This window comes from Sebastes fasciatus, chromosome 9 (genome assembly GCF_043250625.1).
Source record: "Sebastes fasciatus isolate fSebFas1 chromosome 9, fSebFas1.pri, whole genome shotgun sequence".
In the NCBI taxonomy this organism is placed as follows: domain Eukaryota; kingdom Metazoa; phylum Chordata; class Actinopteri; order Perciformes; family Sebastidae; genus Sebastes; species Sebastes fasciatus.
Window position 1 is genome coordinate 14185052 of NC_133803.1, and position 19013 is coordinate 14204064.

General features: G+C 37.5%; 1 protein-coding gene across 4 annotated transcripts in view; it reads right to left on the reverse strand.

The window, feature by feature from the left end:
• Positions 1 to 2200: 2200 nt before the first annotated feature.
• The window catches only part of phactr2 (phosphatase and actin regulator 2), a 52053-nt gene continuing 35240 nt past the window's right edge, over positions 2201 to 19013 (reverse strand). For all 4 annotated transcript variants that reach the window (XM_074646178.1, XM_074646176.1, XM_074646175.1 and 1 more), the window contains 6 exons: positions 18517 to 18673; positions 18100 to 18155; positions 13057 to 13118; positions 12062 to 12199; positions 8963 to 9039; positions 2201 to 6381 (listed from right to left, as the gene is read on the reverse strand). In XM_074646178.1, coding sequence (XP_074502279.1) covers positions 6366 to 6381; positions 8963 to 9039; positions 12062 to 12199; positions 13057 to 13118; positions 18100 to 18155; positions 18517 to 18673 — 506 coding nt within the window. In that variant the 3' untranslated portion in view covers positions 2201 to 6365. The remainder of the gene's footprint in view (positions 6382 to 8962; positions 9040 to 12061; positions 12200 to 13056; positions 13119 to 18099; positions 18156 to 18516; positions 18674 to 19013) is intronic.

A 19013-nucleotide genomic window follows, 5' to 3' on the forward strand; every position in this document is an offset into this window, starting at 1 on the left:
AGTTATGCATATGCTATTTTACAAAGTATTTTCATGTGTATTCAACAGTCGTGGATGCTTAAGGATAAGGAGTTAACTTTAACAAATACATTATTAAACACTTAAACCTGCAATAATTTTTTGGCCACTTATTGGGAAGCAATAACAAGCTGTGAATACAGAAGTGACATATTACAACCCGCTTTCACGCCAAAGTGTGGATAGTGTGGATAGCGTGTCAGTGTCACGTTTTACCACTCACTTAGGTTCAGGCAACAAAACCACTTAATTAGGTTAAGGAAAAACGTCATGGTTGGCCTAAAAATAAGAACGTAAACTAAGTACAATACGTACGGAAACACAAACATCACTAACGTAACTTGCAAAACAAAACATCGGTCACCTGATTGAAAGTCCTGTGTTTGTCGGACCCATCCACCTCCCCTCCCGTCTGCCATAAGCAGTCTTTTTTAATTATTTATTCTATGTCTCTGTGCGTAGCATATTGACGTGGATGCATTTACATTACAGTCAGTATAGACTACATAGCATGAAAATGACACACCAAAAGCAAGAACGACGTTCTTATTACACGCTTTACCTTGTGCGTTATCGTGTCATTTACACGCCTTTTCGTGTGACCGGGCTGCATATGATCAAATTTTAAGTTGATATGGCAAACAGTTGCTTATTTCAACTTACAGAGTAACATAATCATACATTTGGAGTTATGTTTCGGCCCAACTGATAAATGTAAATCTAATATTCACTATTAGCTCTGTTTTTGGTCTCCACCAACTCCCAAAGGAAATATCTGACTCTTTAGCTGCTAAATGCTCCACTACGTTCACCAGCAAGTCTCTGTGTCTGTCTTCCGTTTGTTGTGGGGAAATTGTGTAGTGGGTTTTTAAAGCTTTTCCATTGAAAACAGCTCCCTGTTGCGGCCAAAAATGGCGCTATGAAAGCACTGAGAGTGAAGCAAAACTCAAAGTTGTGGATCCGACAGCTAAACAATGAGCTGAAACTCACTATAAAGCTCCATAAAGCCATCATTTTATGTAGATATATACAATTTTAAATATAAAAATATTGGTTATAGCCGCTTTAAATGTCTTTATATCTGCTTACACCAATATAACCAATTACTCATTGACTATATACTGCTTATACATGATTAACAGGCTGGGTTAAAATAAATGTTATGTTTAAGAGATTGATTTCACAGGATCGAAGCTGTTCCACCAAGTAAGACCTTTAATTTGTGTATCTAAAATGTTTATTCAGTATTGGCTGCATTATGTTCACCTTAATAGAAGGTCATTTCACACTATGTGCAACCGGTCAGACTCATGTTTACTTACTTAATGCAACTGGATTATATACTGTGCCTAAACCAATGCAGTTTAAATTTCAAGTCACATCCTGTTTGTTTTTTTCAAAGTTGTGCAAGGTGACCTGTGGTCATGTGAAGAAATAAATCAAAAGTGAAGTCCAGAAAGGATTGTAAATTGCTTTTAAACTGAGTCGCCACCCATGAAATACCTACTGCATTGCACCTGCTGACTTGAGTTAAAGTGAAGGTGGAACAGAATACCAAATAAGAGATTTATCACTATCATCCTGTATAATGGCTTTTCATGGAGTGTTTAGGAAACGGGTAGGTTTGGTAAAGACATGACAGTTATTCAACAATATGCCGCCTAGAAACAGCACTTATACATGTACTGAACAGTTCATTTCATTACAGCCCAGTCGCACAGCAGTTTGTGAAATAGTCAATTTAATGTACTGATTCGTGTCCATAGACACATGTGATGGTCAGCACGAAATACGTTTGTATGTTATCCACGTAATTGTGAACCGGGAAGAATAAAGAGCAGTGAACGCCACGTAGGGAGGAAGTCAGGGTGGATGGCTTGGGTCAAAAAACACAGGACCGGTGTTTGTGTCCCATGTGAAACCAGAAGTCAAAGTTGATTTATTTGTCACGCAACTTTTGTACTTAAGTTACAGCACTTCAACCCAAACTGTGATCTTTTACCACGCCTAACTAAGTAGTTGTGTTGCCTAAGCCTAACCAAGTCAATCTTTTCCTAAACCTATGTAGTTTTGTTGTCTAAGCCTAACCAAGTCACTCTTTTCCTAAACCTAAGTAGTTTGGTTGCCTAAACCTAAACAAGTAGATTTTTTCCTAAGCCTAAGTAGTTTTTTTTTGCCTAAACCTAAACAAGTCAATCTTTTCCTAAGCCTAAATTAGTACTTTTATTTTGAAAAGACAGGAGTGGAAATTGTTGCTGGACATTCGTGGAAAACGCACTAAAAATACGTTGTTGAAAGTCGTGCTGAAAAAAAAGTAAATTTGTGTCTATGTACACGAGTCAAATAAATTAAGTTACGTGACTAATTCACAAACTGCTGTGAGACTGCGTTGTTCATTATTATTGTCTGGGGATGATAAAAATAAGACAACTAAAATCAGAGTTTAAAACATTCACATCAAAGTTCTATTGTATCATAATGGTAGTAAAATTGATTTCAATGTATGCACATGCTTGATATACATTATGTACAAAATAATCAATATATATAACAACATAGACATTGACATGAATGAATACTGTTGGTTCTTTTCAATCACTGTACATCATTTCCTGTTACAACCTCCGCACATTCAGAAGCACAAAGAATAAAGCTCTCCTATTCAGTTACTATTTGTAAGAATGACAAGTGTTATCAACGTACAAGGTCTATTATGAGAACACAAGCCTTTGGACGTCAGCAAGCTCAACCTGTCAATCACTTTTCAACCAACGTCTCCTTTATATTCCAAATATGCTGGGAAGAAAAAAAACATTGAACAGCCACGCCATGATTTGTTTTTTTCTGTCCCAGCTTCTCCTGAAATATTTTTGAGAGAAAGTCCTAAGTTCAGGTTCTCTGTCTGCATATCTGTCCGACATTTCACCACTGACTTTTCTTTGTCTGATAGCTCAGCAAAACCTTCTGGCGTTCACGCAAAAACAAATCATTATTAATTGATCCCCTTTACATTTTGCATTAACATACATCTCGAGTATTCAGAGCATTTTGAAGCAGAAAATCTATAAATGCACCAAAGGTGAACCACCTCATCCACGTTGCTAACAAACCATAAATCTACACACACACTAAATGTCTGTGTCTGCACATTTAAACAAAGGCAAATCCTCTTGAGTGTAGTTAAGTTGTTGTGCAGCCAACTGCTTTACTTATGTGTATTTAATCTCATCACAATAAAAAAATCAATTTAGACTTATGAAAGCCTAAACACCTTTCCAAGAGTGCACAAAATACAAATTGAATCCCGAAGAGCATTGGAATATAAAATGAGCCAAGAAATACACCATGCTGCTTCATAACCTCCCTTCTGTCTGCTTAGATTACTGTAACAAATATTTTAGTTTTGCCTTACATGTGATATTAAAGTAAAATTTCGAAATTTTGGGAAATCCTCTCATTCACAGTTTTGCTGAGAGTTAGATGAGATGATCGAAACTCTCATGTCTATGTGCTACTTGTGAAGTTACAACCAGCAGGCAATTAGCTTAGCTTAGCTTAACTTAGCATAAAGACTGGAAACAGGGGTAAACAGTTAGCCTGGCTCTGTTCAAAAGGATACAAACAAATCTACCAGCACCTCTTAATAAATCTTGTCTTTTTAATGTGTACAAAAAACGAAATGTGAAGAGCCAGGCTAGCTGTCTCCCACTGCTCCCAGTGCTTATGCTAAGCTAAGCTAATCGCCTGCTGGTGGTATCAAACTTTTCGGCTATAAGCCTTTACACACCGGGGGGCGTGACGAATACAAAGAACAGATATTGTCAAGAAGTGAAAGTCAATTGTTCGTTCCACTGCAACATCAGCACCCAGCAGCAGAGGTACGCTTCCGCTATTTTGGGTCAGATGCCAGTGAAACGTCCGCCTAAAAAGTGCCGTACAAAAGTAAAACAAGATTATTTTGTCATATTCTACCGAAATGGCTTGTGTTGAACAATAACATTTTATAAATATAATAAGCGTTTCAAAAATTGAGGCAGCAGCTGTTGTTAGAAAAACACCAGTTTCGTCTCTTTGCTTCAATACTCATCTATACAAATAAACAAAACAAAAATGCTAAATACTCGCCTGCGAATATTTACCATCCAGTGGTTCTCGACCCCCAGGGGTCTTTGAAGGAGTTCATGAATTTATTTTCACTCTTAATTCAGCAAGAGTCAGATTCTGATCATATGTTTCACTTCCTCCACGGTTATCTCCTCAACTGTAGTTGACAACTATAGAATTCTGGTCTAATCACAACAATTAACATCTTTTCAGATTGGAGGTCCCTGAAGTGAAATCTTATCAAATGGGGGTCCGTGACCTAATGTGTATCAATTTAGAGGTCCTTGACACAAAAAAGGTTGAGAACCACTGGCCTAAAGCTACTATTTTAGTCAATTTGCCTCAGATAAACAGTTACACAGTGTATATATGTCTAAGCTTTTATTGTGAAAGGTAAGAGCGGAAAGAGTGAATCTGTTATGCGCTGCCTTGGAGTGACAAAGTTCACAACATGCCGTTATTCGTGGTGTGAAAGCTCAGAAAAATCCACTTTGTTCTGAAAAAAACAGCTTTGCTTATTTGCATTCTGTGTTAAATTACTCGTGACAAAAACAACAGTTCAAGAAAATATATTGACGTGCGAACTAATAGCACGAAGAAAAAAACAAACGCCCCCAGTGTGTAATTGGCCGTAACATTGGCATTTGGCATTTTAGCTCTGCAGCTAATGATTATTTTGACAGTCAATTCATTTGATTATTTTTTCCTCTTTTCATCTATAAAATGTCAGAAAATAATGGAAAATAACTTCTCAGTTATAATGGACATTTCCTTAGCTTGTTTTATGAGATCGGTCCAAATCCCGGCAGTATTAATCCTGACAGTTTAATGTCATATATAACAAAAAAAACAGCATTAAATCACCACCTGTTAAATTACTGAAATGACTAATCGACTATGAAAATAGTTGCCAGATTAAGTTTTTGTAAATCAACTAATTTTGTATTTCCCAAAAAGTTGAACAATTCCTTTGAATTCTCCGGTTCAAAAGAGAAATAAAAAAAACGGATTTTTACTGCTGGATTCAAGGTGCATGTTAGGGCAAATTGTAAAAGGACCACTTGTCAGCAAAGCTCTCCTTAAGTGTCTATCACAGGCTGACAGATTAAATTGCAAAAGCATGTTCAAGGAAATGGAAAATAAAGTACTTCTGGACTTCTTCAAGAGGCCTGTTGATTGCTTCACTGGTGGACACTCCAATTGCCTGTTCTCTATTCCCAATACCTTCAAAGGAAGTCTGCCAAACAAAATCAAAACTTTCAAATAAAAAGACAAACATACAATCAAATTCCTGCTTTATCTTTGGCACCGAGTCACTCTGAGTCAGAGCTCCGGCCAAAAGCCTAAAATGAAAACACTCTAAAACTTGCAAGTCCAGCACTTTGTAATCAGAGATTTGCACTTAATAACTCAACATAAGATACATTATATGATGGTACATGATTATTGTGTATCATCAGGAGGAATTAGAATTGGCTAGAACAGGAGTGATTTCCATTGCACTTTTACTATTAGAGCCTCAGGTGCCCACCGATCCCTCAGCTTCAGCAGTTATAAATATAACACTTCAGATTATTCTTCATCTACATACACCTCCTCATCCTCACGGTCTATAATTCTTATGATATAATGCCCTCTAGTGGCAATATACTTTAAATATGTCTAAAAATGAACTGCAGTATTTCAAATTCAACTCCGAGAGGCACATCGGAGCAGAACAAACTGCCTCTCCTCCCCTCTGATCTATGACATGGGCACTGACATCAGCACGCAACCAGCCAATCATTCTCATTTCCTGTTCTAGGAGGATGCCCATATATGGCAGTTTATGACAAGGCAGACCTTGGCAAATACACAAACTCTTTTGTACAATTGAGCCACATTCACTAGCCACAATATTTTGCCTATTTTTCCTCCCTGGAACCTCTCATGAAGAGTCCTGAAGTGAACCAAAAAAACAAATATCACATACCAGCAGATTCTGGCCATCTACAATAAATAATCTAATCAGAGCGCTATACACACCACTGTTCTGACTATAGATATGTGCAAATGTTTCACTGGTGTCCATGGATGGCCAAGGCCTTAAGACACACCTGTAGCTGTCACTATAGACAGAATACATATCAGGCGCAAGAGGATCCCAAAGGAACGTGGACTGAGGGTCTGGAGGGCCGGGGGACTGCTGGGAGCTGTGGACCGGAAAGCTTTCGGTGCTGACGTCCAGCTGGCAGTGAGAGCGCTTAGGGCCGATGGAATCTGAAAATACATTCACAGGCTTAGTTTATGAAAATACAATACACACATACTAGAGCTGTCAAAGCTAATGCGATAACAAATGCGTTAACGCAAATTTGTTTTAATGCCATATGAAAGTAGATAATCTAAGGAATCCATTTGTAACAACCAAACCATACTACCATGTGGGGAAGGAGGCTAAATAATGCTTATTATTTTTTACATCATTATTCTCATTTTTATTTAAAAACATATTAAAATTATTATTTTTGCGGGGATCTGTACCAAACAAAGATGTTTTCTTAAGTCTGTAGAATATGTGTAATAATATGTGTTATTTAAATAAAAAAGCAAATTAAAACAGAAATATCAATGTATGTCACATTTTAACAATTATTAATGACTACATTTATTTTTATATTATTTTTTTTATTATAAGGAGTTAACGTATCAAACAATAAAAAAAATAAAAATCCAGATTTTAAAATGCGGCCTATTAACTGTAGCACATTGTCAGCAGGAGTAAGCCGTGTCCAGGGAATTATTACAAAGGTAAATAAATAAAAAAGAAAATTAAATAGAAATATCAATGTATGTCACATTTTATCAATTTATTAAAGACTAAATTTATTTTTAATATTACTTTTGCTCATTTTAATGGCATATTTATTAATTAATTTATTAATTTATTTCTTTTGACAGGTTCTGTCTTCCATACTCTGCAGCACCCCAATATTTAATTTAAAATGGTATTTTGGCACACTTTTCACCTTTAACAAATACTGCGCCTCCTGCTATTTGAAAATTGCAGTAGGCCATATTGTGATTTCAATAAAATGATGATTAATTATGAAGCCCTATTCTCTAGTTTCCGTCACTGCGGAGCAAAGACATACATGCAGACAAAATACAGGGTTACATGGATGGCAATCATATTTGTTTTACTAAAAGTTAATTCTCATCTGTTCCAACTTCATTTTTTTTTTTTTTTAAGTGACAGCCCATAAACATAAAAAAAAACATTTTTAGCAGGTGCTCAAGAAAGCGAGAGATATTCACAGCTAAATTAGAATCTGCACACTGTTTGTGTCAAGTCTCGTCCTGCTCCTTAGGTTATGTGTTTTTAATGTTTATTATATTCAGTTATTTTTTCCTGTTTTATTTTATGTTACTTACCTCTTCTCTCGTTTGAGATACTTCCCTTCCTGCCCTTGTGTGTTCCCCGCCTGTGTGATTACCTAACCCTCCCCGATTGGTTTCACCTGCACCGAATCATCCTCACCTGCTCCTATTTAGCCTCATCTCCCCAGAGTATTTAGTCTGTGTGTTCCTGTCTCCGTGCCAGTTCGTCTTTGTCCCCCGAGTCAAGCGTCCCATCCATTTCTAGTGTTAATGTTTCTAATGTATTGAACCTGTTTTGGCAAGTAAAGACTGTTTGATTAGTACCATTGCCTTGCTCTGAGTTGTGCTGTTGAGTCCTGTTTTTCTCTGTGGGTTTTACCGGTTGTAACAATTTTATTATCCAGTATAATTGCTGCTACATATTGATCTGATATGGATTTTCCTTTGAATTTTATTTTGAGAGTCAGCCAAATGCTTTAGAGAATGAAAATGGTTTGATGTTTTTGTGCGAAATATTTATGACTGATCTAAACGCTGCAGCAATAGATAAAGGTGCTATTTGTTTCATGAGCTATTATGGGAATACAAAAGATAAGATAAAACTTTATTTATCCAGAGGGAGATTGGTGTGCAGCAGTTGCAATATAAAGTGGGAAGAGTGCAAATATAAAAGTCTAAGAACTAGGGCTGTCAAAGTTAACGCAATAATAATGGGTTAACACAAATAACGCCACTAATTTCTTTAACGCTCTGTGAGGGTTTCTAGACAATATATGTCATTGTTTTGTGCTGTTGATTGATTTCCAATAATAAATATACACATACATTTGCATAAAGTAAGCATATTTGCCCACTCCCATGTTGATAAGAGTATTAAATACTTTATACTTGATACTTTAAGGTACATTTTGAACAGATAAAAAATGTGAACGATGAAATATTTTAAACGGTTGACAGCTCTACTAAGAACAATAAGGTGCAAATCCAAAATATATACAATATATACAATGCCAAAATCAGATTAACAGCATGGATCATAAAAATATAAAACAGGCAAACGTTAACAGTGTTCAGATAAAACTTTTGTCTAATATTGCGAATCTTCCACTAATAGTGAATCAGCAGTTTTAACTGTTATTAGTGAAACATTATGTAGTTGTTTTGGAAATATATTTGAATTAAAAGGTGTAGAAGTTTTTACTGGTGGACTTGATCTCTGTGCGCTCAGTACAGCGATACAATATGAAACCATGCCACACAGATCTAATAATAACATATGAGAGAGTGAACCTGAACTTTATTAGTAATCAATGGCTGAGGCTAATGAACTGGAGTCCACCCAGGTGTGTAAATCGAGACTTTACCGTCAGTGGAAATGGCTGTGATCAATGTGAGCTGATAAACAGCAGGATTTATGGTGATGACTACTAATGAATACATGAGTTACGGTCAGAGTGGAGGTCATCGACCGCTCCAGTACCTGGTGAACTGTTTGCTGTCTTCATGAACCTCCATCTCTCGGCTCTTGAACTCGTTCAGCTCCTTACGGATAGCAGCCTGAGAGGCAGAACACACAAACATGATAATGATAAAAATGCACTTAGCAGGACAAGGCCACCTGCTCCCCCAACACACGCACGTACGCACGCACGTACGCACGCACGTACGCACGTACGCACGTACGCACGTACGCACGTACGCACCACTTTTTTTAAAATTACAATTGTTGACTATATTTAACATCGACATTCTTCAAACCTGTACATTTGTCTTTAAAGTGAAATATAAGGATGCAGATTTACTTAATAGTTTTAGATATTATTTTGTTAACAACTCTCCATTCCATAATTACCCAACGAGACAGGCTGAGAATCTTCATCTTCCTTTGTATAAAATATCCCGCGGTCAGTTTTCTATCAAATTTTGTGGAGCTGTTTTATGGAATGAAAATGTACGTTTAATGGATTCCTCTGTGTCATTGTCTATATACTCGGGATGCACCGATACCGGATCGGATATCGGTGTTTGTGCTATCGGTTTAGGTGTGTTTTTTTTATACAAGCCATAATTGGTTTCTACCACACCCTTCCACCATCCTTTCATGCGAATTGTATTTTCACTGTCTTTTTATATGTGTGAAACAAATGAACAATTAGTCGACTAATATTATATAAAATTGATGTTGATTAGTTGATTTAATGTAAAAACTGTAAAACTGAGTTTCTCCACAAAGAATCACACAAAAGCACCACTTTAAATCTTGTGTTTACCAGAGTGTGCTCAGAAGTGTCTTCAGTCATTCAGCATGGAAAAAGCATAAAAAAATGACTAATCGACTAAAGAAATCTTAGTCAACTAAGACCAAAACAACAAACTAAGAGGAAGCAGCCTTATAATACTAATACTTTCCATAAATCTGCGCAGCTGCAGACTTCACTTCAGGGAACTACCCACGATTCATAGTGTAATGTTGTAACGCTGACAGTCCAAAATGCTGTCAAGAACAAGATTACATGTATACAGCAGCAAATACATGTATTTTTCTTTGTTGGTTTAGGATTATGTTGATTTACCAAACAATATTCTTAATATATAGGATTATTGGATTCAGAAAGTTAGTAACAAACTCCTAGTTTTATTAAATTATATATGAAAAATGAGCCTTGCAATTGACTGGCCAAGGGTGACATGAAGTCCTATCCCTGTCCTCATACTGCATTTGTCCTTCCCTCTTGCACTCAGCCTGGTGATGCAAATTAAAGTCTGTGAGCGTTCAGCATTCAGGAGGTAAAGGTCTATGTGATTTCTGTGGGCTGTGTATTTCTACACATCACCAGCAGAGGGCAGGCTTGACATAAAAACTGCTCTCCAGCAAACTGAGGGCCTTTCTCCTTCTACCAGGTGTTGTAAAGACATTTGTACAGTGGATCTGGTACATGCATGCACTTATATTCTTTCTCTGTCGACACATGTATCATCTCACTTCATGTGAGCAAGGTGAATTTCATCAAGTGCTACATAAACTTTAGTCCCTGTTTCCACCGCAGGAACTTTCCCCTGGAACTAAGAACCTTTTGAGGAACTCACTGCATTTCAACTGCAGGTATCAGAGTCTAAATTACGTTCTGGGGATGTTTTACAGGGAACTTTTACCCCCAAAAAGGCCCTGGTTGGGGGGTAGTACTTTCTGAGAGTACTGGAACTTTTGAGGTGGCGTTTGCAGTGATGACCGTCGCTGATTGGTGAAACACACACACACAGCACCGCTGCTTCAACTGTACTTCTTCATTCATAAAACAAGGAAGCACTCTAGTATCGATTTAGGACCATTTTAGGACGAGGGGAGAATGTTTGACAACATTGAAAGTAAAGTTAAGCTCTGCTGTCGGCTTCCCGACTAATTAAAAAAAAAAAAGAGAAAAAAGAGGCTGAGATCGTACGAGCGATTGTTGATTGTTTCACGGCATTAACGTTCTAAAGCACAAATAAATAACCCTCAAACACTCTACTGATGACTTACTGTGGAGACAGTTGCTCTTAATTTCATTTTCCTCTGCTGCATTTCATTCATTACATCCAACATGCAGCAGTAAATATATACAGCAGTAAATGTCATTGCAGTGAGACAAAATGTTCCAGCATGTTTTTTAGATGAAACAGGCGAGCTCAATGAACTGCAGTCTGCAGAGTGTTTACTGCGTTCACCACCAGCAGCCATCGTCCCATGCATGTTGTTTTTGCATACGTCGGCTGACTAATTTGCCTAATCTTTGCAGGTCTTTAGACTGCAGTGGAAACGCAGACAACAGTGGGCTAAAAGAACCTTTTAGTTCCTTGAAAAGCAGCTCCAGGGACTAAATGTTCCAGGAACTTTCGGTGTAAACCCGGCTTATACAAGCAAAAGTATACAGTGTGTACTTTTGGTTTGGGGTTGTTTTTCATGTGTCCCTGTGCACCAAGCAAGGTCCATAAAAATAAAGTTTTCTGACTTTCTATATGGAAGACTTGACTAGCCTCCACAGAGCCCTGACATCATCTCCATGCAAACACCTTTGGGGTTAACTGGAGCACCAACTGTGAGCTGAAAAATCCCTGCAGCCAACATTTTGTGGAAAGCCTCCACAGAAGAGAGGAGGCTGTTATATCATCAGCTTAATGCTCAAGGTTTTGGATTTAAATATTCAGCAATTCCATATGGGTTTAAAGTTCAGGTGTCCTCCTACTTTTGTCAATGCAGTGTGCTTTGATATCCTTTAACCGCCTGTAGTGTTTGCATTTTCAGGTTGATATATAACTTATGTTATGTCCCAGGACTTCGATTTCTCCGTGTTCTCTTTGCTCAGTTGTATTGCAGGTGAACCAGCTGCGGAGTCTGGACTACTGGCCCTAATTGTTGATGTGTGGCACATCATCATCTGAGTGCCTGAGTTTAAAAGCCCCTCCTCCACCCAGTATATTACACATTTATGCAACACCGACTAGCAACAGGTTGATAAATTGATAACATAATAAAAGGAAAAAAGCAGCCAACCTATCAAACAATAAAAAACAAAAATAATACAGATATTAACTGTAGCACCTTATCAGCGGGAGTGAGCCGTGTCCAGGGTTTGTCTGCCCGCCGGTCATAATCCTTGGCGTCCGTTACCTCCACATACTCGTTAAAACACAGGATCCTGCGGGCGACGAGCTCTGCCACTGTGGGCCTCACACTCAGCTACACAAACACACACACACACACACACACAGAAAGAGGAAAATAAATTAGAATATAAACATCAAAATTCAAGAATGGTCTTCTCATTGTTTTTGTTTTTAGTTTTAAGTTATATTAAAGTCTAACATACTGTATATGCCTATGATTAATTTTGTGGTTGTACCCTGTATTGCTTATTTAACCCCTTGAGACCCACGATCCCAACCAACTTTACTGTCTTTCAGAGGCTGTAGCAGGTTCAGTTCTAGAGCTAGAGTGAAGGTATATTATACAAAACTAGAAAGCCTATAATTGATCATTTTTATCAATTCTCGAGTGGTAAAAAATTATTAAATTTAGCACTAAATCTGTGTAACAAATGCTATCAACCCAAAAATTGCTGCATCAACTTATGAGAAATAATACAGCATGGGAATGACCACCATATACTTCCATCATAATGTTCTAAGGCCTTATACACTTTCACAATTTCACAAATCAAATCAATCTTCAGGTTCCCAGCTTTCAGATGATGTACACCACTTCTATGTGACATCTACTGTTGACCTACTATCTCCCCCTAAAGCCCCCCTGTACCTCCCTAAAAAAGACAAAAACTGGTCTATTGTGAGTCTCAGAGGGTTAAAAGGTTTCTATGAAGCGGATGTCGTCTTTAATCACAAGAGACAGAAAGCCTCTCGGCTGAAAGACAAGTTTCAGTTCCGTCTGTGTCCACTAGATGGGCTGATATTTCCGTACAAAGTATCTTTTCTGCCTCCTTACAGTGACTCATGAGGTGGAGCGAAACATATTAGCAGCTAAATATAGACTCACTGTGTCTTTTCTGTGTGTGTGTGTGTGGTTGGTGTTTACAGTACCTTTCTTGAGAGTCTCCTTTTAATCTCCTGCTTGGCTTCATGCTCTTCCTCTTCATTCTTGTCTGCATGCAGAGAACCAACAGAGTCATTTCACACCTACCGTGTCTGCAACGAGCTACTGCTTCTATTTATAACAGCACGATGTGATCCGTCATATTAAAGTGTATCCATGGCTGTGGAGCGGTGCGATTGCCTTAACATAAACAGCAGCTAGAGGGGAATTCATGTCCTTTGATTTCTTCTAGAGACAGAACGAATCACATGAGTTGAATCTGTAATGCATTCTCTCTCTCTCGTGGCATCTTTATGGTTGTATTATATGTACATGTCTGTGTAGACAACAAGCCTGCTGGGATGTCGGTAAACTCTTTGACCTCTAGCGATCCCATCAGAGATTGAAATAGAAGCCGTCTGAGATTCACAGCACAGAAACCAGTCACTCTTCTTTCCCATAATCAGAACTGGGAACTGTATAAAACTACTCTTTTCTTTCTGTGTTACTTTCTAAATGAAAAGTCATCTTGGTCTTCATGCTGTACACATCGGAGGCTGGCTTCATTTTACCTGTGCTATGACCGGACTGAGGCTGTGTTACAGGTGTTACACTGTAAATCACAATACTTAAAAGTATCAACACCTCGACATGGATGCCGTGCACTGAAGCAGTAAACCAACTGGTTGCATAATCTGGGTAAAAATGCAAACGCATGCCCTTCAGCACTCTTGATGTCAGCAGATCAGCATCACCACACCAGCCAGTTAGCAGTTTAACAGCTGTTGTGTATTTAATGTGTTAAGTTACAGCCTCAATAAACTGAACGTGTCCATTCGTGGATAAACTGTAGTCACAGACGGATGAACTTGATCAGACACAATGTTCAGATATCTTTAAGTTCTTTTCTAGTCATGTTATACTGTTGGGTTATGCCACAATTAGGGCTGTCGAAGTTAACATGATGATGACACGTTAACGCCACTAATTTCTTTAACGCTAGGGTGAAGATACTGGCATCTTATAAAACTATAAAACCTAAGGAATCCATTGGTACCAACCATGTCATAGTAGCTTGTCGCAAAGGAGATTTAATAATGCTCCAAACTTGCGCTAAATTTTGGTGAGGAAAAAACTGGCATGGCCATTTTCAAAGGGGTCCCTTGACCTCTGACCTTAAGATACTGTATGTGAATGAAAACGGGTTCTATGGGTACCCACAAATCAATTTTGACCTACTTGTACTTTACTTCAGTATTTCCATTTCTGCTACTTTACACTTCTACCTCTAACTATCTCAGAGGTAAATATTGTACTTTTTACTCCACTATATTTATTTGATAACTTTAGTTACTTTGCAGATTAATAATATCAAATATAATCAACTAATGAATTAGGTTGTAATATTAGATCAAGATAAAACTTTATTGATCCCCAGGGTAATTTACCCAGCAGCATATAAAGTAATTAAAATGAGCTCTATCTTTACCCGCTGCAACATTACAGTGATGAACACATTAATGCATCAATAATTATAAAACAAAAATACAATATATATATTATTCTGCATAATAAGTATTTTTTATTTTTGGTACTTTAAGTATATTTTGATGCTGGTACTTTTGTTCAAGTGAGATTTTAAATGCAAGAGTATCTCTAGGTATTAGTACTTTTACTGAAGTGAAAGATCGGAGTACTTCTTCCACCTCTGCTGGATACAAACTGGTGATTGTGAGCTGCTATTCTCTACTTATTTTCCACTTAGCATAAAGCATATTTACTCAACCTTTAGCAGGAGAAAAAGCAGTTTGTACTGGTTCAGTAAGGCCAAGAGCAAAACGACTTTGAAATTATATTAATATAATAACCCAAAGCTCAAATGCTTCTTTTAGGTCTCTGAAACGCAAAGTTGGCACAAAAAGCGAGCCAGCAAACCCTCCAGCAGAGTGATTTAAGCCCTGCTTGGTAGCATGACACACACATTTTATTGACTATTTGACTGTCTATTTCATTGGTTCTAAACCTTTTTTGTGTCAAGGACCCCTAAATTGATACACATCAAGTCACGGACCCCCCATTTAATAAGATTTGGCTTCAGGGACCTCCATCTGAAAAGAGTTTGGTCGTTAGATTTATTAAGACCAGACGTCTATAGCTGTCAACTACCGTGGAGGAAGTGAAACCTATGATCAGAGTAGTCACTCTTATGACTCTTACTCACATTGGGCTCACTTCTATAGTGAATTAAATAGTGAAAACAAACTATTTCCCATTACTCTGGGGACACCCTGGAACTCCTTAAAGGTCCCCTGGGGGTAGCTGGATCCCTGGTTGAGAACTAGTGATCTATTTAATATTTGTTTGTGGCTAGTGCGTAGAGTGTGTACTAACTGGCCTGAGCTAACTTCACTTTTATTAATGTGGTGTACTGCGACCAACGCAAGGAACAGAAAAAGCTAGATTTACTCCAGGTGTTCCTGATATCGCTTTCATGAGAATGGGACGGACGTGAAGTCACAGTGACCTTTGACCACCAAAATCTTATCAGTTCATCGTTGAGTCCAAGTGGATGTTTGTACCCTTCAGACATTCCTGAGATATCAGGTTCACGGACAGACAGACAGACAGACAGACAGACAGACAGACAGACTGACGTACGTACGGTCGGACAACCTGAAAACATAATGCCTCCGGCTGTCGTCGGCGCGGAGGCATAAAAAACAATAAAAGTCTATGAACCCAATTTTGAGGCAGTCTGTAAAATAATAAAGGCATCAGTGTGACTGACCACATCAGCTCAGTGTAATCTAATAGACAGTAACTCCTAATTTAGACAGACATATCTTTCTCGTCTATCTAATTAATGAGACACACAAGGTCGTATCTGGCAATCTGTTGCTGCCACAGCTGGAACACCACAATACCTGTTATAACATGGACCCTCTATCTTCTTACCCAGATATTTATGTTAGACAGACACATAATATTGTTGTTGCAATTATGACCTAAGCTGCCCTTTTCTTTGTGTGAAGAATACAAATGGACGTGTAAACAGGTTCACAGAAAATAAAATCAGAGGTAACATTTTATATAACCATCATTTATAAATGGTAAATTGATAGTTAATTTATTTTACTGCTAACAAACAACAAAATGATAATTAATAATGTTTACTAATTATCAGTAATGCTATAATTTATGTTATTTTATCATTAGTTTTTGTAATATGAAATAATTCGTTTTTAAATTCTATATTGTTATTATTATTATTATATAAATTGGATCATAGCTGATAACAATTACATTCTGATTACATTAGTAAACTATTTATTAACAGTTTATTGTTGCACACACTATAACATTGTTTATACTATATTAAGTATTTGTTTGTGATCAGCAAATGATTTGTAAACCTTTCAGAATCTATAAACATTACATATATAGATGGACCAGAAAACAATTATTAACCATTGACAAAGTATTAACTATCTATCCAAATAATGATAATAAATGTTGTACAAAGTATTTATTAACCATTTAACAAGGTACTATAATCATCAGTTGCAACTTTATTATAGCCATCCAAATATTGTTTATGGACAATTTACAAACCAATTATTAACCATTAACAAAGTGCTACCACTATCTGGTCCAACTTTCTATGTAATGTTTATAGATGTTTTACAAAGAAATTCTTTAAGGTTTACAAACAATATCTTAATCAATAACAAATACGTATATATAAAGTATATAAAATATTATAATGGGTGCAACAATAAACTATTAAAATAACATAAATTATAGCATTACTAATAATAATTATTATATTATCACTTTGTTGTTTGTTAACAGTAAAATAATTATTAACTATCAATTTATCATTTATAAATGATCTTTAGATAAAGTGTTACCTCTGATTTTATATCCATTTTTATTGTTCACACAAAGAAAAGGTCAGCTTAGGTCATAATTGCAACAGCATTATTATGTGTCTAACATAAAGTAGATGTTCCAGTTTTCCAATTTGTTCATTAATGTCAATTTATACTGTATAAATGATGGTTATTATAAAGTGTTGGCAAGAAAATGGCAAGAACATTTTATGAGTCACTTTAATTATATGGCCATAATGAACCATGTTTCTAGTTTTATCAACTGTAATTCTCCAACAGTGCTTCTGATGTGAGGCGTAAGAAATGTGCCATCAGTAAAATACGGAGCTTTAGAAACATGTAGTTCTACGGCAGGAAACTACAATAAAAGCAATTTTTTGAGCAAATTCTATCGCTGGATGTCACTTGCTAATTTCAAGTTTGAGAGATAAGACCAAGACTACAGATTGTATCAGTGCCTAATATATCTACCTGGTGTTACTCCATTTTTCACTAGCAGGTTAACACCATCCCACCATGTATCAGATGAGGTTTTGCAACACTGTCAGCGTGATTTATTTCAAGTTTGTTAGGTGTGAATAAAAACGAGGCAAGTTTGGAAACTAAAGTAGCAGCAACTGCGCACACATTTACATGCAACCATACTGATTTTTCATTATATTGCCATAACTAAAACAATTGTGATTTTACTATTTAAAAGGTGCTCTATTATGCTATCCAGAGCATTAATATAGCAGCAAACAACTGTTGTCTATGTAAAGATATACAGGAGTAATGTCTACCTGAGCAGAGAGTGAAGTCGCTCTCCCTCTGTGTGTGTTGTAATCAGAGCTTCTCCGTGCTTTGTTGACATAGACGGGCTGGCCGCGCGTGCTTTTAGTGCATGTGAGCGTGCCCCACTGGCTAGCTCACGGCTGCTGTTCTGCACTGCGCTCATACGGCGGATACAGCTGATAACATATAACAGTTAACAAAGTTAGCTCTGACAGCACTGTTGACTTTGTTTTAACTGTTAGCGCCGTTAGCTGCGAGCCGCTGCCATGTTGGGAGCCGTGCACAGGCAGGAGATGTGCTCACATTTAGCACCTTTAAATTTCTAAACATCACAATAATCATAAACACAGTGTATCACATCAATAGTGTATTTCAGAAACTTACGCCTGAGGATGTTTCTCTGCTCCAGCTCCTCTGTGGAGGGTCTTTGGCTCAGGCGCCTAAAAGGAGAAAACTGTGTTCACAAACTTTTCTACAAGGAGCACATAAGAAATGATTTAAACACTGCACCGACTTCAGAAAGAACAACATGACTTATCAAAGTAACTTTTTTTATTTATTTTACACACCCTCATCTGGTAGAAAAGACCAAACTAAACTTCAGCACAGATTTTTACTGTGCATCATTTGTGCCAGTACACCACCCACAACTACACCAAAAAAAAAAACAATTAACAGCTTATTATCCCAGAGCTCCGCCAAATCTACTATGAAAATTCACACCTCGCTACATTTTCACAGCATGCTGAGCGTGTGTGTGTGTGTGTGTGTGTGTGTGTGACAGTGTGTGACAGTGTGTACCTGACTAGTTTGGAGCCAATCTGCTGTCGTAGCTCCTGTCTCTCCGTCTCCGAGCTCCGCGGCAGAATGTTTAAATCCTCCAGCGCTCTCTTGCTGGGTCGGTTCCCCAGTTTGATGTTCAGGGTGTCTCGTCGGCGGATCCTAATGGCCAGAGCGCCTGGAACAGAGATGGAACGATATATATAAAGCACTGGTCAGCTTGATATATACCACAAACTGCAGGTGCACGTGACTAGGACTCGTTTAAAACGTACAAATTGTGTGAAAGTAAAAGAGGAACCTAATGAACTGGTGACTGAGTGTTCTCTAAAGAGCATCACTGTGTCAAACGTGAATAAGAAGCTAGAGCTGCTTGTTCCTTCCAGTTTTTAGCCAGCATTTACAAAATAAATAGCATATTCTTAATGAAATGACGCGTTTTTTGCGCCCTCAAATCCATTGTTGTTAATGTAGACGCGCGGCAAATGTGAGAGCGACGTCATCGCAGCGCGCAAGCA